The following is a 24,956-nucleotide window of genomic DNA, read 5'->3' on the forward strand; positions in this document are numbered from 1 at the left end:
TAGGTTTGTTCAAATAACTCTAAGGCAATTAGTCTGCTGTGGCAACTTTGATCTAACCAGTTCCATGTTTCTGATGACTTCAGTAGTCCTGGGATCAGGCTCTAAGCACATTTTATAATTAAATAATACCTAATATTTCTCTCCCTTCATCTTGGACTGACTCTCATCTTTCATAAGCCAAGTTTGTAGGTGCAGAGGAAAGAGCAATTGCTTTTTGATGATCATCTAGAAACTCACCTCTTGCAGAGACTGTTTTTATAGACTTCACTCTGCTAGTGCACATATATTATTATATGCATTCATGAGGCTCTGTGCAAATTTCCTCTAAGTACACATGAAAATATTTTTGGTGTAACTATCTATTCTATTTCTGCTACTAAAAATAATTTTACAGTTCTTGAGAAAAGAATGTGCAAACATGTGGGGCAAGCCTCAGCTCATACCATGACTTTAGGGACTTCTTTTTCTAATGGTGCTACATTTAATTGACATCTCTCAAGCTCTTGCCCATGCTAGCACACATCACCAGCTCTCATAGCCATGCCTGGACAGAATGTCTCTGAAGGATTTTCTGGAAAGAGGGAAGAGACTAAGTAAGTGATGCTCAAAACCCTGTATACTGACCTCCATAACAATAATGAAAGCCAGCTTGGCTGCAATGACGTGCCAGTAGTATATGTTGTGCTCATATTGGTGGTGGTGACCAGGAGGGTAGCGTAGATCCCGGTATCTGAAAGCAGTGTAGGAAAGTCAGGAACTTGTCTCTGGCATGTCTGCAGTACAACACTGTGGCCAGAGGATGGAGCAAGACAAGCTTAATGCATCCAGGAACAGCTAGCTCAGGGAATTATTGTGATCGGTAAAATCATATCTGCAAAATAAGCTATATATGGCTGAAAGATCCTATGTTTGCCATTTTATTAAGAATTACTCATAAAAAATTTAAAGTGGCTTTTTTGGAAGACCATAGATTATGAGAAAACCAAATTAAAGTAAGAATTTTCTGAGTAGCACAAACTTATGAGTAAATACTTCCACTCAGTTTTGCCATTCAAAATATGCTGGCTTTTTTCATGTTTTAACACTTCTTACTGGATATTGTTAACCAAATTGGATGATAAATATATATAAAAAAGTATTTTTGTAATTGGAAAATGACAAATGTTTATTTGACACTTGCCTGCATGTCGTTTGGTTCCCAAACCAAGGGGAAAATGGCTTGCTTGCATTCTTGAAATCTGATATATTGAAGACAGAAAGTGTGCTGTTTATATATCCTTTCATAGTGTGACTGGTGTGACTCCCATAAGGAGGGACTGAAAAGGACCAGTAATAAACCAGACGAGGAATCATGTCAGATGTAAAAGCAATGATCATAGCCTGCATTTCAGAAAGAGAAGACAAAAAGCAGAGCAGCATTAAAGAAATGTCTTAATATGCAATTCCTTTGCCATATACTTAGTATTTCAATAGTTAGAGTATAAGCTAAAAATAGAAAATATGTGCTTTTTCAGTCAGTGGTTTTCATTCTGTAAATGAGCACGTACAGTCACAAAACAATCTCTTTCTGGCATGTGCACTCTGCATAGTTTTAAAATTACACTAGCTCTTCTGGATGCCTTAAAAAAGTTATACTATAATGCACTTTTTTTTTTTCTCATGAGCATGCAAAGGACATCAGCAGCCAAACTCACCTTAAAGTACTCTAAGGTATCCTTCAAAAAACGTGCTTGCTATCAGAAGTATTGATGAGATGCTTAAAGAAATCCTGCCTGATGAAACTCATGTAAACAACAGAAGAGTTCTTCAGTAACAGAAAAATTAGATATTACCAGGATCCCTGATGTTTGAGTACAGGAATTAAATAAATTAGATAATAGCTGATCCATCTCTGACCCTAGAAACATCTCACTCTTTCTGAGGGGCTAGAAAGCCCAAGTTCATTTTGGTAGATGTTGCCTCCTAAGTCTCAGTGTTGTACATGTAGAAACTGCTCTTGATGCCAAGATAATTTTTAGTAGCATCTGTATAGTGCTGTTCTACATATGACGTGACCATTTGTTTTTATCTGGCTCCCAAGAGAGTCCCTGTCCTACTCAGTCTGCTAGTCACAAACTGAGTAGGAAATTTGATCTGTGTTTGTTGTGGGAAGTCTTTTCTAAACTCATGAACTTCCCAAAACATCCTATTCTGGAGGACAGGTTAACTATGTTTAATCCAGTCTCCTCCTCTGCAACTGCAAGTTCAAAAGGTTTCCCTGTGAGGAAGACTTTCCACTGGCAAGATCTGCAGCTGAGTGCCTAGCAAGAGGCTGCCCAGCCAGCTCATGGCAACAGGCATCTCTGATGCCCAGCACCTGGATAGGAGTGACCAGCTGCACTGTAGGACGAAAGAGAAGTGTTTTGTCCCATGCTACAGTACAAAATATACTAGACAACATGGATGGGAAAAAACAGGGCAGAGACATGAAGGAGAAATGTGTCAAGTAGGAATCTAATGGGATCAGGGGGAGTAAGTTTTAGGCAGAGATGTATAAAAGGGGCAGAAAAAAGCTATAAGGAAACCATGGGACAGAGATAGGGGCAAAATTAAGCAGTAATGGGTAACAGAGGAGCATAAAAGCCAGTTGTCTGTACTTTATTCCCCTTCATGCCAGTCTGCAATTCATGTAGTCTGCATTTCCTTATTTTCATGACATGGGGCAAAACCAGTCAACCTTCATACAGCATTCTCAGCCATACAGCCCAGCCTAAGGAAGTAGTTGTAACAGCTGTAGAAAAAGGGAAGGGGAGAGAGGAGAAAGGGTGAAAAAAAAATGGGGATAGATCTACAGTTCCTTGAGCACCACTTTGGTGGCATTCTAGTCCTAGCTAAAACAACCTCCTGCCTCTGCCTCTAGCAGTTCACTTGTGCCATGATAACTTGAGCATTCCAGCCCCAGTGCAGCAGATCAGATCATGGCACTGATCTGACTGAGAATCCCCGCTGCATCCTCTTCCTGATCTGCTTCATCGTTTGTTGATCAAAGTGCTGGTGCCAGCACAACACAAAAGACAGCAACAAGGGAAAAAGGGAAGTGAAAGGGCAGGAAGTTGAAAAGGGTACAAGACCCACTGTACCTTAAGTAGCACCACTGCCAAATGATGAACACTGTTCTAGTGTCTCACCTTTTGAGTTGGCTTTGAAAAACCTGAGAAGCTAAACTAAGTTGCAGAAATAATCTTTTTGCGATGTGGTGTAAAATCGGTATTTGGTCTTCGCAATATTGGTACAAGTGAGTTCAGTTGAGAGAAAGTTAAATTGGCTGATGAGAAAGAAAAGGGAGGCATCCTAAGACTAAAACAAACTCATTGAAAATTTTAAAAGATAAGGTGTTTTTCTTGTACTGCACTTTGGCTTAAATCAAATGTAGTTGGCAGGCACTTTTAAATACTGTTTTTAAGCATTACATTCCAGTATGAAATGAAGTGAAAATTATGTGTTGTTTATATTTACATGATGAGTAGGTGTTTTTGACTGACAAGAAATATATACTACCGTCTTGCAGTTTTAGGAAGACAACCTCACAATTTACTCTGTTTTTAACTCTGAAGTAGAGTTAAAAGTAGGGTACAAGTAGAGTATTTGTACTCTGAACTAAAAGCATAGAAAAGTTTTGTTAAATACATTTTCTTTCTGTTCATTATCTCATTTAGTCAGACCATAAATGAACTAATAGCAACTTAACAGTAAGGCAAAAAGAATACTTCTCCATTTGGACACAGTGAGTTTGATGCTGCTCCTTTGTATCATTTAGAAAGATGCTGGAATATGGTATTTACACAGCTTAATACTTGATCTTACTGGATTTTTTTGCAAGGCCCCAGATCTCTCATCATCCTACATCTGAACCCTGCCTCAGTCTCCTCCCTCTCTCGGAATGATCTCCAGATGTGCTCCGGAGAGCTTCAAGGACAGAAATACGAAAGCTAATCCTGCGGCATCCTCTCAAAGGAAAAGGTTTTTTTCCTCTTGAATTATGGGCTGCATTTCAGAGTATTGCACTGGAGAATTACAAACAAACAGCACATTCTTTGCTTCTCAAGCTTTACTGCACACCATTTTCCATTTATACCATAACTAATTAAAATCAGTCTCTAAATCAACAACAGATGCTTTGGTATTATGCAATAGCAAATCCAGTGCCTGAGTGGCAACCCTCAAAACTGCTTTGCGCAAAAGTTGCTTGCAAGTTACTATCAGGTGTTACAAAAGTTATGCATGAAGAAGATGATAAACTACCAAAGTCTAATCAGCTGTAACAAGAAATGATTTCTGTGTACTAAGGAAAAATCAAGTCAGGGACAGTAAAGAAAAACCTACAATAGATCCTGTATGTCAACCAAGAGAAAAAAACATAATTAAAGGAAGAAAAGTGCTTCTAGCATTTGGTCTAGCACATGGCTTTATAGGCCACACTTCATTAGCAGGAAATACTAAACTCTTTGAGGTCTTCACAACACCTGCAGCAGGGCTGTTTGAACACGACAGTCTCTCGTGCTGAGGCCCCTGCACACCAACAGACCCACTGAGGTCAGCAGCAGATGCCCTGTGTTCACACTGGCATTAACTGCAGAAAGCAGGGCATGAACTCATTCCTAATGGGAGCAAACACGTCTGAGTCACCGTAAGGTCACCAAAGCCACTTTGACTTTGACTTGGGTAGCATAAGAACTATTACTAAGGTATAATATTTTAAAGTAGTCTCAAGATGTCCATTCAACTTTTAACTTCATATTGGTATTACAAGATCCAGCTGTATTGACTAGGAAAGACAGTTAGCTTATCCAACGGCATAACACATTTGTTTTTTCTTCCAGGGCACCAAAATTTTTTCTTCCTTTTATTTTATAAGTTTCCTAGCAGTGTAGCTCAAAAGAGAGTATTATTGAATCAATAAAGTTGTCTCTGCTTGTAACAATGTTAGATCAAGCTATGCTTCCTTTGTGAATTTGGATTATCTGTTGGGATTTGCATAATTTTCTGAGATAGTTATAACTAACAATTTTTTGCACAAGCACTAAATCAAGAACAGTTAAGTATCTCTGGTGCCACCTGATTTTTCTAACAATCTGAACATGTGTTACCAAAGTTGCATTTATTTTTTTAATTTTAACACCAGATTTTCTAGTAGGCCTTGGATGTTCACCTGCCTATGAAACAGCTGGATTTATGTTTGTCTTGCTTCAGCAGAGCCGTGCAAAACAGACAGAGCATATGCTCAAGCTTGTTGTCTGTATCCCAGACTCTCCTGTAAATTTTTCAGCATCAAGTTCCATTTTTCCCTGTGACATTTCTCTGTGCTTAATTCTCTGCTTTTATGTCCTTCTGACACTCCCCTCTACATCCTAACTATATTTACCATACGTGTTGAATTGCTATAGTGCCAAATAAAGTTCTGAACAAAAACAATTGCCATTTTGGGAGATCTTCAAATATCTGAAAATACATCTGGTAGGTGAGGCTGACATATACAATTTTTCTAACCTTTGAAATTCACCCTAGACTCCTATTTCTATAAGGAACCTCCCTAAGCCCACAAAATAATGAAAACAAGCTACCAAGATGATGATAACCCAAAAGGAAATCAGGTCATCGAAGCTCATTCTTCAAAATTAGACTTGCCCTTTCAGGGGCAAAGAAGGGACATACTCATCTGGGTGCAGGAAAAGGTGGCACATAATATCTATCCATGTATAATTTTTGAAAAGCAGAACCCCTGGGGCTGAGACCTCAGATGAGCCCAAGCACTGTAGAAGATGCCTGAGATACAGGAATGTAAGCTCAGGTTTTTATTTAAATTTGGATTGTTCTTTTACTGGAAATAAGTCCCCTAACTACCATGTTAATATCTATGGTAGAGTGCTCAGATTCCTCTCCTTCTTTCCTGAAGTCCACCATTCTTCAGTCAGAGCCTCCTATGAAAGCTTGGGCTAAGATGAATTCTTGTCTTCAGACTCTACTGCTTTCTCCAGAAACTCCTACTAAACCAGTCAGGTTACTGCAAGGGCAAGTTCCTGGAGTAAGTGACACACCTCTAAGTGAGTCTGAAGGAATCCCTAGTCTCACTGATAAACAGCAGAAAAAAGTGACATTGTTGAAAAAGACTATTTATATTGATGGGTAGCCTGTGGTGTTACTGTCCCTGCAGAGAAAACCAGTGGTCACTTTTCCTTTAATAAAGGCCATCACTGAGAATTTTTTTGTAAGTTAATACATGCTAGCTACTGTTTAAGAACAAGCAAGCAAATAATCCACACTGGTGAAGTCCAATAGCTTGTCTTCCCACAATGCAGTCTATGAATAAGATCTTGGTGAATTAATGATATGCGAAATACAAAAAGGTCTGAATTTCATTGTTAGGAGTATATTCATCAGAATATTTTTCCTAAATATTTTAATGAAACTCTTCTAAAAATTTAGCTTCTTTCTTGTGTACTTGAAAATTTGAAGTACACCTGAAGAACAGAATAGTTTGCAAATTGTCAAAAAATTCATTCTGATCTGCAATTTTGAGCACACAATTTTTAAGTACACAAGAAAGGAGATGAATTTCTGTTTTAAGAAATAAGAATCAATTATAACATAGCTAAACTTCAGCTTACTTTTTTTTTTCCAAATTCGTGCCATTAGCTGTAGACTGTCACAAAAACTCTCTGTAGTATACACTACAATTTTAGGAAAGATATGCTATATTCTTCACATGTAACAGGTTTTTCTGATGATGCTAGCAACTCTAAACACGCCTTTTTCTTTGGATGTAATATTCCAGACAGTAGCCATATTCTGTTTCCAAAACACCTGGACTGTAACTGAGAGACTATTTAAGTGGGCTGAATCCTTAAGTGACTGATATTTATAATTCATTTAGGATCATTTAAGCTACATTGCCACATGCAACATTGCCATGTTTGGGTGTAGCACCTGCAGTGAAGGCATTTTATCTTTTGCAGTTGTTGGCCCCATACTTACATTGGTGACCACAGCCAGAATGGCTATGCCCTGCAGGATGGGTTGCCAGGCACCAATGTCCTGTGCCTTCTGAGGAACCATGCGCCTGAACTGGGTTGTCAGCTTCCATGCATCCAACCGGATTTCCAACATGTTGTTAATAAGAGCCAGAAGAGGAGCCAGGGGGAAGGATGCCACAAACAGAGTCACAAAGCCAAACTGGATAACTGAAAGGGTGAGGTTACATACATCAGTGAGGCTTTCACTTACAGGAGATAAGCATGTATGAGTATGTAGAGTTTATATACTCTCACTGCAGGAGAGAAAAACAAGAAAGAGCAGCAGGTTTCCTAGTGAATCTTCTGTATGAGAAGATAGGGGCAAAACAGTACTGAAAAAACCTGCTACGTGAAGGAGACAGGAAAATGTTCCAAGTCATAACTCACCAAGAGCAACTATTCTGGATATTTAAACATCCATTTCTTCCTGATATCTTCATGATGAAGACATGAAAATTTAATGACTATCTGTATCAGTTTCGTGCTAGAAAGCCCAAACCAACAATCATGTTATTGGTGTCTGGGTGCTGCCACAAGTATGCTGGCAAGGCTGTGACAGAATGGATGGTGGCAATAAGCTGGGTATCTGTCACCTTCGAAGTGACCAGCAACAAGTCCTGGTGATTGAGGACCTCCAGCACAGAAGTCTGACATGGGGCTCTTCTGTACAACACGTACATGACAGTCTTCGGGATGCATTTCTCAGAGAATGCAGCAAGGAAGCAGCAGTACTCCCTGTACCCTTTCCTAGTTATAAATTGGGTTAAGGCTTAGCTGCTTAATAAAAACCTGTAAAACCATCTCTGATGGCTCATCAAAACTTGTCTCAGAAAACATTCATGTCTCCTCTGTCTACCTGATTAAGCATTGCTTGTATGAAGATTTTCTTAGAACATGTTTGTATCCAACAGTGGTAGTGAATTCAAACTAAACTGCTACTTACCCATTTCAAGATACTCATAAAACAGTCCAAGTTTTCCAATGGGCTGCAGGTGATAGTCCTCTTCCCAGCGTGGAACAACTTTTTTTGACCTAGCAGCTGCAGAGTATCTTCCAATTAGATTCTTGACCCAACTATCAGCCAGGGAGAAAAAGAACACTAACATTGGTAAAATAACCTAAAAAGTTCAGTAAATGAAAAAAATGACATTTCTCCTGTTACAGCTTCAAACAAAGGATTGAGTTATTTCTGAATTCCTTCAAACAGGAGGATAATCTTTAGTTGCCTTATCCTAAAAGTGGTTATTTGCAAACCATAAATAGGAGTGTAAAGGGGCGATATATCAGAATCATAGTGATTTACACTTAAGTTGTACAGGAGAATGATCACATAAAATTCAAGGTAACAAAAAATGAAGTTAAATGTAGGCTGGTGGCTAGAAAGATTAACTCCTTTTGATCACATAATTCACAGAATCATAGAATGGTTGAGGTTGGAAGGCACCTCTGACTTATACAGACAGGGTCCCCTAAAGCCAGTTGCCCAGGACCATGTCCAGGTGGCTTTGCAGTATCTCCAAGGATAGAGACTCCACAACCTCCTTTGGCAATGTGTGTCAGTGCTTGGTCACCCACATGGTTAAAAAAAAAAAAGGTGTGGGGGCAAATGTGTGCCATCAGGGAAAAAGCCAAAATGGTTTTCCTTCTACCATCAGATGTGCATAATGAGAGAGCAGTTAAGAACTAGATCCAGAAAGGATACTCAGCATTACAATGCCTAAACGTCGCCCTGGGAAATGAATTAAAAATTCCAGTCAGATGAATATATTTCCTGTACACAGATGGGCAATTAAGTTGTCTATGGCTGGAGCTGCCATCTGCAGGTGTGCTCAGTCTCATGATCCTTTCCTAGGTAAAAGATGTTGAAAAGAAGGATGGGTCTACAGGTCTACTCCACAACCATCAACATATATGGACCACTGGGGTCTGGAGGAGCTGTATCTCAACAGAGCATCCTAGTCTGAACCCTACACAGTATTTATGACACACTTTGTGGTGGGATTGCTGTGTGCAGCCCGGGAGGACTATCTGTGGGCTTTGAAGAACCACAGCCAGAAGGCTGTGCTTATGGGCTGGTGCCTATGGCATTCAGGAGTGCGTAAGCAAACTTGGAGCTCCCTACTCCAAGCAACATAACAGTCACTGACTAGCATAAAATAAAGAACAAGTCATGGGAGAAGGAACAGAGTCCTTGATAGTATCTTAACCTAAATAAAGTAGAGGGCATTCGTGGTTAGCACTTAGCTTACTGTTTGCATTAAACATGACCTTCCAGAGATCCACCCAATGAAAGAGAATGTATAGGCATTAGGAATGTCAAATATGACTATAAAACTAAAGGAGTTCAATTAGTAACCTATACATGACTTTTAAAAGCCCAGTGTATAATGAAAAATTATTCCAATCAATATTAAGCAACAGTCTTCAGTTTAATATTTTCAAAGCTTCTATTGCCTCAGTTTTAAATATTCAACCTGAAACACATTGAGTCTGACTTGCAAAAGGAAGAATTTCTGATTAGAATTAAAATCAGTCAAAACAACAGAGACAGCAGCTCAGACTACCAGACTAAAATATCCAAATTATCTAAAGAGGCCCCAAACTGTTAGTCCTATTGTTTGAGAACACAATACGCAGTCATCAAACTCAGTGACCAAGCACCTGAAGGCATCAAGCAAAACAGTGTCATTCAAATATGAAAGAGTAAATTACTTAATAGTTGGAACTTACGGAAGAAGAACTTCTTGAATGTTGTTCCAGATAGCTTTACCTCCTACTATGATAGCAAGCTGGGTTGTGAGCTCAAGGAGACATCCTCCCGGATCACACTGAAGGTTGGGAGAGACAAGAAAAATTTTTTTCTCAGGCATGAATGCAGCATTTAAAATAATGCATTCTTGCTTTATTATAATAACATTTCTTAAAGTAATCTAAGAAGACTGTCTAGGCAAACCTTTCCAGTAAGGTATGCAAAAGCCAATTCCAGGCTACATGGTCACATTTGGCAGGTTGACAGGAGAAACCCTAATGTTAAATATCCACAACTATGTTTTATGTTATACACTGCAGCAGAATACTGGAGTATTCTGTATTCTTACCTCTTCATTGCGGTACTTTCCTAGCCAATAAACTGGATTTCCAGGGTGACCTACAAATTTACCCTTAAAGAAGGCTATGTAGAAGCATGAAGAATAGTAGTTGACAAACTGGAACAAAAACATCTTTGTGGTCAGACTGTTTTCATAATCAGTCTGTGTCCTTGGAAGTTCTGTAATGAAAGAAAAGCAAATAAATAAAATATGAAACCCCCAACGTACAAGTACCCAACATACAAGCTTCTTTAAAGCCTCAGCTACAAAATATCTGCATGCCTTATATTCCTTAAGATGACCAAGAGCATTATAAATTAGTTTGTACATAATACCCATGCATACTAATATACTATACCATTATGCTAATTCTAAAAATATGTGGGTTGTAAAAAGGAAAATACTCATTCTCCAGCAATAAAGAAAAAGAAGAAACAAAAATTCTGATAAAGGGGGAGGGGGGAGGGGGAAACACCCAAATCCAGCACACTCAAGAAAGATGCAAATGTAACACTCTGAACTGATAAAACCGCAATAAATGAAACTATATTAAAACACCACACTACCTCACTCACCTAAAGTAAAATAGCAACTTTAATGTTGATGGCCTGGATAGAAAGAATAATATTATTTGTGACTGTTTATCTGTTTAATAACATCAGAATGGTATGTAGCTTTGGAACGGTGGCCTTATTTCACTTATTACAAGAAAATAGCTATTTTCCCCATAAACAAAAGCTAATGTAATTGCATGCGTTATGCCTTACTGATCTGTTTTCATAAAGCTTGGTTGTTACAGTAATTTTCTTGGCTTTGTCTTTCACAAGTACAAAACTGTGAACAATTGATCTTTCATGCTGCCTATACAAGGACTTTTCAGGCAAAGAGCTGAATATCATATTCCTTAAGAAAATCTGTACTGGAAAATTTTGAGGGGGTATTGTGAGTTTGGTGGGAAGATTCTCAAATATGTGGTACAGATGTTCATATATCGGAATAATTATTATACAAATAAATGCTAATTTTTTCTAGCTATTTTACCCCAAATCCCTATCTGAGGTTACAGCAGTGGCATACCAAAGTCAGTAATCAGGATTGCCACTTTTTCATAGATGATGTTGAGAATCATAATGACTACAAAGCTGATGAGTGAAGCGGTTACTGAAGTGGCTGTCTGTGGAGTCAGGTACTTGCGGATCGCCTCCGTTCCATTGATGTGCTGTGACAACGTTGCAGAGAATACCAGGAAAACTGAGAGCCTGTAGACAATGATTCCAATAACTGAAGCAATAATCAAAAGGATCTGCAAGAGAATGCAAGATAGGTGTTAATGTTGAACGATTGGCTTTAGGAAAATGTAGGTTCTAAACACTTTTTATAACAAGCAAAAGGAAAGTAATTGTGTGCCTGTCATTCCATTGCAGGAGAATGATCAAATAAGATAGAAGGCAATAAACAGAGAATCCATAAAAGAAGCCTTTTTTCATGCAGTATAATCAATCTGCAGGGAAGAAAAGAGATAGTACATTTTATGACTAATAACAAGGTTTGTACTGATGTGAGCATAATATGTGCTATCAAATCTTACACCTTAAAGCGTGTGATAAGAGGAAACTCCCCGTTTTGACATTGTGCAATTGGCAGGACAGCAAAATGTACTGGCAAGTCTGCACTGATTACGAAGGGGGTTGCACCTTCTCTTCTACAAATTTTATGCCAAGTCATGTAGTCTGCAGGAGTTGTAATAATGATCCATAACCCCACCTTTCTTGCCATCTCTTTCTGCTTCTCCTCCTGTTTTTATTTCTTGCTACTTCTCTATCCGTTATTCAGTTTGAGGGCCATACAGCTGTGTACCTTTTTTTCACTATCTCAGCAAACTGCCATGAACTGCCTGCCCTGACCCTGCACAATAAAAGTACAGTAACACAAATGATAAACACAGATGAAATCTCTACCCTCCAACCTGAAGTCTTGCCCATTTAAATCCAGCTGCAGGTCAGTATTCTTTCCTTTGTGTTCCAATTGTGTCAATACTAAGGCTCTCCTGGGCTGCCAGATACCACTCTATCTCCTATTTGTCTCCTATCACCTAGGATGAGATCTTTTCCAGCTGCTATTTGTGCTACAGATGAGGAGGACAAACAGCATGCTAAAACACGGAGATTTTCAAGGCGATCTCTCACGGCCAGCTCACTGTGTCTTATATTGTTTCATGGATGACTGTACTGCTTTCAAGGTTTAGTTGTAATTAAAGAAGCAGCTCTAGGACATAGAGAGCACCCAGCTTTGCTCTGTTAACTGAAACAAAACACCTGAAAGAGGCCATGGACTGTGAGATACAATATGAACACACACAGCTGCAACAAGGACAGAAACTAGCAGGGAGGAGAGCATATAAATCAAAGTCTTTCCCTTACTCCCCCACCCTCCCCAAAAGTAAAGACATTTCTCTTAAAATCATGAGAGAAAAACCAATGGACCACATTCATGAGCTTAACTCATAAGCTACAGCTTTGATTCTGTATGCTAATGAGTACTGGGTGACTACAGCTACCTTCTCCATGTAGGTCCATACCTGATGGGCTTGACTTATGCATCAGATGGAAATCCAACTGAACCTGTTCCATTGTAATTTTTTGTGGAGTTTGGGAGGATCTTTTTTAGACACTTACTAGAAAAGTGAATTTGTGAGGGGAAAGAAAGAATACGAGAACCATTTTACCCAGAAGAAGATAGCACTTGTACAGAAAACCATCCGCATGCATTTCCCACAGGCAGTGTATGGCACATGTTCTTCTTGCTGTAAAAGATTAAGAAACAAATCAAGGATGCACCCAATCTTTCTTTCATGTTTTTTTCTGTGCTCCAATTGAACCCTTTATGATATTGAGGGCAGAAAAAAAAAGTAACTTGTTTTGTTTCCTTTTCTTCCTTGTTATCCTGGAAACTCAACATTTATTCATGATTTCAGAAGTCTTGCTTGATTACAAGTGTCTTTTTTTGTTTCCCATTCTAAGATAAAAATTACTTGCATAGAGGCTGAGTTTCCTCAGCTCTTACTGAATTCAGCCACCACAGGGTGCACAGCCCTTCTGAGTGGATCCATCCTTCTTGGCTGATCATGGCATCCAAAGTCATTATCTTTCAACCTTCAGTAATTAAATTTATCAGATACTAACATTTTGGTCCTTGATCTCTGTATTTCTCAATTTATTTCATGGGAACAACTGGATGGCTTCTCCAAGGAAAATGCCTTACTCAATGTGGTGCTGTGAAAATTCACTGAGTCTTTATAGGATCTCTGAGGATCCAAATAAAATCCTTTAGCATATTTGTCACTCTTTGAACTATCTGAAAGAAACTTTCTAGCCATGACTTTATACACTCAAGGTGACATAGGTTTATAAGCTTTTAAACAGAATGAGTTTTTGGATAGTATAAGATATAAAAAGAAAATCTATAGAGTATAGTTTCATCTGTGGCAGTTAATTTTGAAACTTTTCAAGTGCCCTCTAATAAACATTAGTATAACGTGTATGGAATGTGAAAGCAGTGCAAATGATCAGATAAACAACAGAGTAATATCTTGACAGAGAATAATAAAAAGTGAAGCTGAGCTCGAGTGAGCTAAAGCTACCCAAAATGCATAGTAGAGATCTAAACTAAGATCCTCATAACTATGAATCCTACTTCATTGAAATTAGAATTATCCTTGTCCTTGCGAGTTTGCTGTTATTAATCATAATTGCATCCACATGCCGTCAGCAGCAACAGCTATTTATACACATTTCAAACAAAAACATCTTTGGTTAAAAAAGTTGGTTAAAGTCTTGGCATGATATATAATAATGTAACATGTTTCCCCCTTTTCACCTTCTTCTCCTGATCCATTCTTAGGCAAAGATAGCAAATGTTCTGTGATCTTGGCCTCTGGCAGCAAGACTGAATCATTTCTTGGGGGATTTAATAAAGTTGACTTAGTCTCCTAAACTGGGGAAGATGCCTACTTCTGTTTATTTATGGCACGGGAACCTCAGCATTGCAAACTCCTCAAACAGGCAACTACTTTAAGGTGCTTACATTTCAGTATCAATTCCCTCCCCAGGTATCTGTACTTTATAAGTCCACTATTTTCAGTCCAGTTTATCAACTTGAAGCACTGCTGGTTTATAGAGCTCTAGTCCAGATTCACCATTTTTATACTGTCCTCTCACAACATGTCTATTGCAGTAACCATCACCCATTATCAAAGTATTCCTTACCTGTGTGATTTCATTCATTACTACATGAGTGCACTGAGCTTCATATTCTGGGCGAACTTGTTCTTCTTGCTCCAAGTACTCAACTGTGTCCCACTCATACTCCAGTGCAGCCTGCCGTCGCTTCCAGAACTCCAAAAACAAAGTGACTGTTCAAAACATAGACAAAATGAGCAATACCACGAGTGTATTGGACACTGCTTGGGTTTCATATTACAGACTGCCTTTGAAAAAGTTTATCATGGGATGCTTGAGAAAGCAATTTGGTTGAATGGGTGAAGACAAAATGCTGGAGAGTACAGGACTTCCAGTCAAATAAAACTCAGTATGTCAAAAATTGTCACAGAGAAGATCTCATATTCATTCAAACTGCAATTTTTTGTGGACAAATTATCAGTTTGCAGACTACAAGAACAAACAATGATTCAGGTAAAGCTGTTTAGACAGAGCTGTCCCTCCTCTGATAGCATGAATCTGAAGGGACTGCAGCTCTTTTGCATGGCATGGAGCTTAGAAACTCTCTGAGCTGGGCCAGCAGCTTCCCTGGACTGTGCTTCTACAACTGAAAGCACTGAGGGGCCAGACACACAGATGTCTAAGTGGTACTGGCTAGACATGAATCCAGTCAAACTCATTACTTTGTGCCAAAACATTATGCAGGCAGATGTGACAGCAGAGACAATGATAAACCTAGATGGTAAGGCTGGGAGGAGCTCAGGGGGATGGGTGTCAGTAGCACACTCCCTAGGCACCTGGATGCTTCATTAGTGAAGACAACTCATGCTCAGATAAAATGAGTGGTGTGGCTCTGCAGCACTGGTTCCAGGAGGAGTTAGTATCCCATCACTGCACTCCTCATTACTCTCATTGTCTGGGAGCAGTTAACCCTAAAACTGGGGTATTTTAGTCAGTTTGGCCCCTCATCTGAATTATGAAACCTCAATGGCATGCAGTTACAAGTCCAAACATTAAAGGTTATGTCCCAAATCAGGTGTGGTCCATAATCGCCAAACCAAAACACTTCAAACTCAGGAAAATCTATGAGCTGGGCTGTGAGATAACCTTGGCATTGCACACAGGCAAAGCCCCAGGAAATCCTGCTCCCCTGGTTATTCGGGGGCCTCTTTCACAAGGACTTTTAATCTACTTCATGCTTAATACAAGCAGCAAGGCCATTCCAAGCCCTGGACCAGACGATCTCATCTGCTTTCTCCTGCAGAGCAAAGATATTAGTCTTTCATAAACCTCTAACTGCTGCCCAACACAAATCACAAGAATCTACATGCTATACTAATTTGCTCCAGCTGCAAATTCAGCTGCTGCTTGAGAGCCCAGAAGTGCAGGGACTACTTCTCTTACGATAGCCTCATGTGCTAACAGTGAAAGACGGGCACATAACACAGGAACAGCTCTCCCAGCCCTGATACGAAGAAAACTTCTACTAGCCAAAGATGTGCCTTTCAGGGCAGGAAAGGAGCTGCTGCTGGATTTGAAATTTTCCTTTTATTTTGAAGCATCATTGCTTTAACAGTGGAAGCAAATGATGTTTCAGAATAAGCAGATCTGAGCATTAGTTCTACCTCATGTTGGTAATTTGTGGTGTTCCCTTTTGCATATCCCCCAACACTACCATTCAGTATGATCCAGGCATGCTGCCTCTGAAGCTATGTCACCAAGGTCTGAAAAGAAATGCCTACATTGGAGAACACTGATTGGTTTAACTGATCTTGCTCAGGGAGGGGATCCAGGGATGGCAGCAAGTGAAGTGGAAGCTGCCTCTTGTTCATGACCTTTGCCAGTCTAGTCATAACATCACAAGAGAAGTGGCAGAGCATTAATGTACAGAGGCCTGTTCTGAGGCCAGAGTCTCTGGTGTTTTTTAGTGCTCTAAGGTCCTTGAAGGGAATACACACACAAAAAATTTGCAATTATTAGAAGTATATTGATGATAATGATGCAGTAATATATCTAAAAGTCTAAAATTATCTCAATTGTTTGGGGCCAGAAGGTCTACAAAAGTATTAGAGCAAGATGAAAATTACTGCTGGAATCGCACCAGCACCATGGGTCATTTGGATTCAGCACAATTTTGGATGAATTTCTGTAATATAATTCATCTCTTTATGCAGTGGACTTACAACAAGAATACTAATAGACCTTGAAGCATCACTATAACCACAAAGCTTGACTTTGTAATTATTGCTCTTGGAACCATTCTTCAAAACAGGAAACAGAATTTTAATTAAAAACAAAATCACAAATAAATTAAATATTGAGATGACAAGGTAGATTACATTGGTATCAAACTTCTAATAACCTATTTACTGAATTTCCTGCTGGTATTTTGATTTTAGCATATGTTTTGAAAGAAAACTTATTTTTGACATGATACATTTCAGCTTGCACTTCTTTAAGCAAGGGTTATTTTGAAGCACTTTATATCAACACAGGGAAATAAAAATACAGTGTGTTTTACAAAGAAAGCAAATTGTGTATTCTTGTCATCCTGTATATGAATTCAAAATATGAGTTATTTTCTCTGTAGCACCCCGTATACAGTTCTAACATTGAACTTATTTGTATAGTTACTGGATAAGACTGTGCAATAAAAGCCAGTTAAAAAAGTTGCTGTATGTTTCTAGGAAAATAAACCTTGTTTAATGCCTTGAATAAAGCACCAAGTGGTTTCAGCTGTGGGAAGCATCCTGGTTTCAGATACATTGTCACACTAAAAGATAAGTGTATTGCTTGTGACTACTACACTTTTTACAATCAGCTTTATAAATTAAGACAGGAGGAAAAAATTCCTGGGAAATATAATAAATTACTATTTTTCAATTGCCTTGTGTAGTCACACAGCTGTTAATAGCACAGGCAGCTCCAAAACTCTTTGGAAAAAAACACAGCTTCTCTGACAGATGTACTTAAGCATGTGGCTGGGTCCTGCTGGAGGAACATGAGGCAGCCTTAACCACTTCTCTCAGACTTTTTTCCAAGTGAAACAAAACCAAACAGGTACTGAAGACCCACTTTTAAGTCTACAATTTTTATGTTTTCTTATGATGCAAAAAACCAATTCCTGTGAATGTGCATATTTTCCATGAACTACCCACCAGTGAATTCCTAAGTCCTAAAAAATGAAGTAATTGCAAATTTATCCATATTTTCTTGGCTGATGCTGGAGGCATGGCCAAAATTAGATAACAAACCACAGTTGTTGAAATAGACTTACCCCATATCCCCATAAATACTGCAAACACCAGAGTTCCGAAGCTATCAAATATACAGAGCTTCTGGAAAATATGGAAAAGGAACAAAAAGGCTTAAAACATAATCAACCATTTTTATTCTTCTACAGTGACCTTGAAGAGAAGCTGTTTACTGAACATGTTGGTTTTTAGCTTTTATGTAGTTTCATAAACAATCTTTATTGATAGTGTTTCCTCAACGCACACCATCCTCCAGTAAATTAAGGAAATTAAATGCAAAGCTCAGAATGAAAAATATAAGCCAAGTATGCAGTAAGAGTGATAGTAAAATGGTGTGTTATCAAACTTCCTTCCATCTGTTGCATAGGAAGAGTAAAAAGAGTGCTTCTGGTCTGGGAACTCAGTATAGAGTTCCTTATTTTTAATACAGCCACAAAAAGGCAACGCACACATCTGTTTCTCATAAGAAGGATAGCAAATAAGTTAGTAAAACCACATTCTGATGAGATACGTCTTTGGTCACAATTTGCTCCCCCCTCCCCCCCCCCGCCCTTTTTCCTGCATTTTTATTTCTTTTACCCTTTCATTGTGCACATTAAAGCTGAGCAAACTATTTTTCATGAATAGCAGAAAAATTGCAGTTTGGGGACTGAATCTATGGAGAAGAACAACAAAAGGCTAACATTAGCTTAGTGAGACAAGGTAATGGAGAAAGAAAGTGAGGCTTCTCTAGACAGGAATAAAGAACAAGACTGGCTGTGTCACAGCTTCTATTGTGGTCAATACCAACCTCTCCGTTTAGACATTTCTGCATTGGCAACATGGATCAAATTCAAGGCATAGATCCAGGTAACTTCTTTGTGAAGGGAGGGCGCAGAATTTAGAAATGTCAAAACAAGATTTAAACATTTCCTTAGTGAAATTGATTCAGAGCTACTGAATGAAGGCTCTTTCCCTTGCTCAAAAGGAAGAAGTACCCTCAAATGAAACCCAATTTCATTTAAAGTAACACTTTAGTCCCGTATCAAATAACCAGCAGTCATGTCAAATTAAAAAAAAAATCATCTTAGATCAAATTGGAGCATGTAATGTTGTTGTTTTCACTTTTCAAAGTTTAGTTACTGTATCAAAAAACCCAACTATTTGCACATTTCTAGCAATTCTGTGGGATATTAGTTGAGCAATAACATTACTCTATATGTAGTACCAGAAAGTGAAACTAAGTTCAATATCATGTCTATAAGCTGTAAATGTAGTTACCTTGGATGATTCACAAGTGATGGTGAGGTTCCAGTAGGTACATACTTTATCACACTGAGGGCACATTATGATATTACCTCCTATGTTGGGATCACATACTTCTTGGCTAAAAACAAAACTAGTCAGTCACTCACCAACACTAAATTCTTTAGTCCTTTTTTTTTTGCACATGAGGACAGTGCAATAATCTCGGGGAATTAAGAAGTAATTTACCAGTGATCTGCTCTCAAAAATTCCACCCCCACCCCTTTACCCTGGCAACACATTTCCATTTTTAGTCTTCATCTCAAAAATAGGAGGAAAATAATTTCCATTCCTTGTACATGGTGGTAATTCTCAAAACTGCCACATTAAAAATAAAGCAGCTCTTCAAAGATCTCACTGTCTTCAATAGGAAACACACAGTTGCATGCTCAGAGCTATTGTAGCAAATCTGAGGGGAAAAGGAGGAGGAACACTACCTACCAGAACAAGGAATAGCTGCAGAGCTGAAAGGGCTACCTAGTCCCTGTGGTCTTCAGAGAGAATCAGACCAGAAATTATGCAGAGGGGAGCTGCCTGGATGATTCAAGGAATGGCAGATCTCTCTCCTAAGAGACGGCAAAGAGTTGCCATCTAACTAGTACATACTACCCTAGTATGGTGGCGACTGAAAGGTAACGTAATTGCTTTCTACACGTACATTGTGGGGTAAACACCAGGGAGGAGAGATGAGCTGTTTAACTAAATTATAACACTGGCTAAAAGCTAAATAGGTATAAATTTGCCACAGGAGTGGAGCTCTGAAACAGCCCCTCATCATGGAATATGAACACAGTCCCAGGAGGGGGTATACAGTGTGATGGCCTATAGACCATTTGACACAATGAAGCCTGTTCATTTTAATTCCTGAGTCATTTTGTCATGATTTAATTTTGTTGTGTTCTCATGAGGGAATCGGTGTCATGGCTATGCCTTGCTTCCCAATGTATCCTGGGCAGCTGGAGGCTCCTGTGCACTTGCACTTCCTCTGTTCTCCCAAACCAGAGGAAACATATTATCAAGATCTTTGGACACCTCCTTTAAAGATTACCACAGTAAAAAATTATGTGTTATGGCAATTTGTACTGACTTCTGATTGTCACTCTTTTCTTCATGTTTCTATGGTAGGTGTAGTGAACCTAGCAGAAAATAGAAATAAAATGACAAAATAACAAACTCCCAGATGTCTATGACTGTAATGGTTCATGGACATCCATTACTCTTCTTATTTTATGCCTTTACTTTCAAAACCACAATGGTAGTTGTTCTCAGGCCCTTTAATTTTGTCAGTCCCCCTCTGTACAGGACTGATCAAAATTACATGTGATGCTAAAACAGGCCTGATCAGGTACCTCCATGTGCAGTTGTCCTTTGTCAGGCATCCATAAAGAAAACAGCCAACTCCTACAACTGCAGCCACAGTCAGCATATTGGTGTAGAAGCCCAGCCAAGCAAAGTAGATGCCAATTTTCTCTCCATAGTATTTCCTGTGAGGGAGAAAGTGTTTTTTTCTGAAATGCAAGTAAATTCAAATTTCTGTGTCAAATGGCTCTTCATTTCATACATTTTGTGCCAACCCATATTGTCATATTTCTTTGGTTTAAACTTTGGGATTGCAGTAGTACTGCAGGTGGGTATTTCTATCACCACTTTTATGCATCTGTAAGAGGATAGAAATGGAAAAAAAAAAAAAAAAGGAAAACAAGAGAAAGATATATCTCACAAAGAAAAATTTTGAGTGGTTGCCTTTTCATGAACTGGCTTATCATGAAAGCTCAAAGTATGCTCCTATGCAAGAGCTGATATGGGTGTATGTGTCTTCCCTGAGAACTGTCTCTTTGACATCCTCCAAAACAGACCTGTTGTGTAAATTTCTAGTTCCCCCTGCATTGGTCCAGCCTCAGTCACACTAACCTGATGAAATCCAGGGGCTGCAGTTTGAAAATGTTTTTAGGATGAGCCCATTCTCTGTAGAGAAGATACCGTTCACTTGGGCATTTGGGGTCAGCTGACAGGTGCCTAAAATCAGACTGCAAAACAAAAATACCATGAGAAGAAAATACAACTCATCTAACCAGCACAGCTCAGTTCTCATCTCTACAGAAAACCCCTATGCCGTGAAGCCAGAACAGCTTTTTAGATCAGTCTCACTGCAAGCCAGGTAAAGGAGCAGGAAGGCAGCTCTGAGAACACACCAGGACTCAGGATAGAAGGTTGTCAGAGAGGTACTGAATGATAAAGCTAACACGGTACATTTGTGAGGTGTAAATAACAGAGACTCATCATGAACTTAAATCTAAGCATATGTCAGCATCTTGGCACTTAGGAACATAAAATAAAAAAGGATTCAATCTAATTAGAGAATGGGACTGAATTAAAATAGATTTTAAGTAGCTTTAACATGCTAGCATGCTTTGCTTCAAAATAATACTGTACTAGAATGCTGAAAAGTCTGTGGGATAAATCCAGGGCTTCTAGTTTGTGTTTTAAATTTAAAAGAGTTCATGTGAAGATAATCCTTGTTGTTTTTACTAGGCTATTTAAAAAGCTATTTCAATAAAACCTAATTTATTTGAGAGAATTTCCCATTGTATCTCTGTGATGCAACAAGATGAATGATGTTTGTAGAAATCTATACACTACTTTTGATTTTCAGTGATATATAATTTTAATTGTATAAAAAGACAGTCATTAGTTACCAGTCACACTGAGTTCAAATTCCCCATGCTATGATAGGAATAGCCTGCAAGACAGGTTTTAAATCTTTAAAAGGAAACTTTAAAATGGATAGTCACAGATTATACTAATTTATCCTGTAAAGCTTTGTTTACCTACAAGAAACATGATTTTTCTTGATTCTGCCTAAAAATTTGCTTGAAATCCCTGGAGGCCTCCTGAATATTTTGAGACAAGTCCAAGCAGCTGACCTCTCATAGTCTTGCTGTTTCCTCGACAGAACACACCTTGGACATAGAATGGTGGCTCTGATGGGGAGGAAGTGTAGAGGTATGAGTATGTAACAGAATGCAGAAAATCAGTCCTCAGTCTTTGCTCACTGTATTGCATTTGCAGCTTCACATAGAGCTTTTTCTTAGTCAAAGACTCTGAAATCTGATTAATTTTCTCTTTCATTTTCTATTTCTGTGCTATTGCCAGCCTTGGTATAAAAACAATTTTCAGTGTAACTTTCTTCTTCAAATAATGTAATTTAAAAAGTTTCGCAAGTGTAGCTACAAAACCTGTATTTCTTATTATTGCAAGGTGAAATTCAAACCATTGAAGCTTTTCGCTGCAAGACTCTGACATCACCTGTGAGGCACTGGACAGGCTGGGCTGTCTTCCTGCAGAAACCTGAGTCTCCCTGCACATAGAGGACTTTGAGAACTGCAGTGTTTGAGAACTGTGGGAATGTTTGTCACTCTGCAAGACTTCCACATAACCTAAGATGAGATTTGTAGTCTACATCTTTATCAACAATATTGCTATTTGATAGGAATTTTCATACTGAAAAAATGAATACTAATGAAAGGGACAATGTTACAATTGCTTTAGAACAGATGATACAGTGTGTGTTATGGGAACTATCACTCAGGCCAGGCACTTTACTGAACATCTCCCAGAGAATACAAATTTAACAACTCTCAAGTGAAATATATTGCTTTTTAGTTCTAGGACTATATTTTTGAACCGACAGTGCTTTGGAAGAAAATCTCATCAGCCAAACCATGTCCTATTCTTCAATGTGGATATACTAACCAGTCAAAGAAAAACACAATGAATAGTACTTTTATCTTCTGTTATAAACCCCTCAGATATAGTTTAGACCTCTATTTCAAAGTGTATTTTAGTTAAAAGCACTGGACTTACATCATGAAGGGGAAATGCTGCTTTGTAGATTCCAGTGTCCAGTAATTTGTTAATGCCAAACTTTTTCACATTGTTTTTGGTTGCATATTCCACACGGGACAGGATAAAATGAACCTGAAATTTATAAAATATGTCTCTTTTGCAGCCTGAAAGAAATCATATACAGCTATACCTGTCTCAGCATATAATCAAGTTAGGAAAGGGTAAGCAGTGCAGATAAAATTAATTGCACAGGGTATACAAACCATTCAAATCCCTCTTTTAAATTCAGGTAGAACAGAAACAAAACAAATGTAAGGAATGTTTTCCTTCTAGATTGTCCAGGCTATTTCATAAATTATATAGGACTATTGTATCCCAAACATTTTTAATTTTTCAGGATGTTTTAATGAAGCTAATTACACTGATTTGAATAAAGGAATAGTTTCTTTTTAAGAGTAAATGCTAGAAATACTCCATGGACTTACAATTCGGCTTCTGGTTGCAGGATTGAAAAATGTGTCTTTGTCATGGATATAAAAGTTGGACAAATGTTCCTTTTGAAAAGGGGCAGTGAAAAACTCTTGCTCAGGTTTGATGATATTTTCATCCACTCTGAAGAATCTACTAAACCAGTTGAAAGCTGACTCCCGAGTTTTCAGGTCATTGTGTTGCAAAGGCATTTTGATGTGCATAACCTCAGCATATGTGCATAGCACTTCCCAAGGTGCATGGACTTTCACAAAAACAAGTTTCTCATCCAAAACCTGAGATGAAAGAATATTGAAAATATGTGTGTAAGAAAATGAAAGCAAGGAACTTGACATAACAATTCTTGAAATATCTAGAATTTTCTTTCTCTTTGCAGCTCACAGATGACCTACTCGAAGTCACGTTCATTGTCCATCTTACCAAATGTATCATTAGGTTCTGTAAAAGTGCTGGCATTAGGTGGAAATACTTATGCATATAAAAGTATATTAAAAAAGACAGTGCAATGTTCCCTTAATACTTAATGTCTACATCTCTGCAAAGTACTTCCCCCATAAGAGGCCATTAGAAGTGTTTGCACTTGTAGTCTGACAGGGCAGCTGTAGCTCTGGAGCTGTCAGTAACTCCCCAGCAGCTCAAGTACAACCCTAGGGTGATATGAGTTGATGAGAGCAGGCTAGGCACACATGAGTGCTCCTGGGCAACAAGAATTCCAAGCTTCATAGGGAGAACAGAAAGGGAAATCAGAAAAGACTGATGAAGAAGACAGCATGGGGCACCTTAGTTCCCAGTGGCCTGCCCAAAGCAGCATCAGTATGGAGTGGGAACCCTGACAGCCACTCTTGCCTCTTGTAGATATGACCTGTAGACCTGCTATTGCTGCCTTGCATCAGTGAGTCTCAGCCACATGAAAGTACATTACTTAGCTCACTGGCTTGGGAACACTGGTCAGGCATCTGATCAAGCCTGGGGAAACTTCCAGTTTCAAATGTCTTTCAGTCATGATCATGGCAGAATTATTGAAAACTGAAATATGTAAGTATAGCACAAGCTCTGCAGCAGCCTTCCAGCAAGCATTTACTTTCTTATAAAAGTGAAGAGCCAGACAAAATCCTTGGACTTGCAGCATAAATCAAATACTGTGATGACACGGATTCTGAGTCTAATTTTGGAAGGGTCAAAGTGACCTTTTCTGGAGCTTACTATAGAACTACCAAACACCAACAAATTTAGACTGGAAGTGATTGTCCTGGACAGGGAGACACAGATGGAGGGCTGCAGGCCTTCAGAGTAGGAAGAATAGAAGGGACTCCGAGGGGTTCTAAGCCTCCCTGCAAGACACAGCAGCTCCAGCAGCTGGTGTGTTTTATCAAAGCACTCTTGAACCACCTGAAGGTAACATTGCAGCCCAAAATATACAAAGCATGATAGTTAGAACCACTTGCACAGTGAGGAACAGCATCACGTGCAGGAGCCCTGTACCACTCTTCTGACAGGGGCATTCTGCCCCAGACACACACTGTCTTCCCACATGTACTATACAACTAGAGTAAAGGAAGAGCCTCTCTGCAGAGCACAGACAGTAATATTCATCTTGCAAGCTCTGAGCAAACATGACCTATGTAATCTCCCAGCTTCACAATGTAATTTCCCAGCTTCCCATTTTTTACTTTGCAGAGGAAGGAACAGACACAAAGTTTAAAAAGATTTCACATCAGATCAAAGACA

General features: G+C 38.8%; 2 protein-coding genes across 8 annotated transcripts in view; one reads left to right on the plus strand and one right to left on the minus strand.

Moving 5' to 3' along the window:
* Positions 1-5,947, plus strand: part of LOC139670523 (uncharacterized) — a 94,391-nt gene extending 88,444 nt beyond the window's left edge. For all 5 annotated transcript variants that reach the window (XR_011697499.1, XR_011697500.1, XR_011697501.1 and 2 more), the window contains one exon: positions 3,860-5,947. The gene's annotated coding sequence lies outside the window, so the exon portion shown is untranslated. The remainder of the gene's footprint in view (positions 1-3,859) is intronic.
* Positions 1-24,956, minus strand: part of ANO6 (anoctamin 6) — a 72,754-nt gene that overhangs the window by 4,625 nt on the left and 43,173 nt on the right. For all 3 annotated transcript variants that reach the window (XM_071552349.1, XM_071552351.1, XM_071552350.1), the window contains 15 exons: positions 23,225-23,503; positions 22,758-22,871; positions 20,805-20,920; positions 20,243-20,377; positions 18,870-18,975; positions 17,633-17,693; positions 14,404-14,549; positions 12,864-12,941; positions 11,216-11,441; positions 10,148-10,317; positions 9,780-9,877; positions 7,993-8,123; positions 7,012-7,217; positions 1,181-1,380; positions 625-730 (listed from right to left, as the gene is read on the minus strand). In XM_071552349.1, the coding sequence (XP_071408450.1) occupies positions 625-730; positions 1,181-1,380; positions 7,012-7,217; positions 7,993-8,123; positions 9,780-9,877; positions 10,148-10,317; positions 11,216-11,441; positions 12,864-12,941; positions 14,404-14,549; positions 17,633-17,693; positions 18,870-18,975; positions 20,243-20,377; positions 20,805-20,920; positions 22,758-22,871; positions 23,225-23,503 (2,172 nt within the window). The remainder of the gene's footprint in view (positions 1-624; positions 731-1,180; positions 1,381-7,011; positions 7,218-7,992; positions 8,124-9,779; positions 9,878-10,147; positions 10,318-11,215; positions 11,442-12,863; positions 12,942-14,403; positions 14,550-17,632; positions 17,694-18,869; positions 18,976-20,242; positions 20,378-20,804; positions 20,921-22,757; positions 22,872-23,224; positions 23,504-24,956) is intronic.

The sequence above is a fragment of the Pithys albifrons genome, chromosome 3 (assembly GCF_047495875.1).
Source record: "Pithys albifrons albifrons isolate INPA30051 chromosome 3, PitAlb_v1, whole genome shotgun sequence".
NCBI classification, from domain to species: Eukaryota; Metazoa; Chordata; class Aves; order Passeriformes; family Thamnophilidae; genus Pithys; species Pithys albifrons.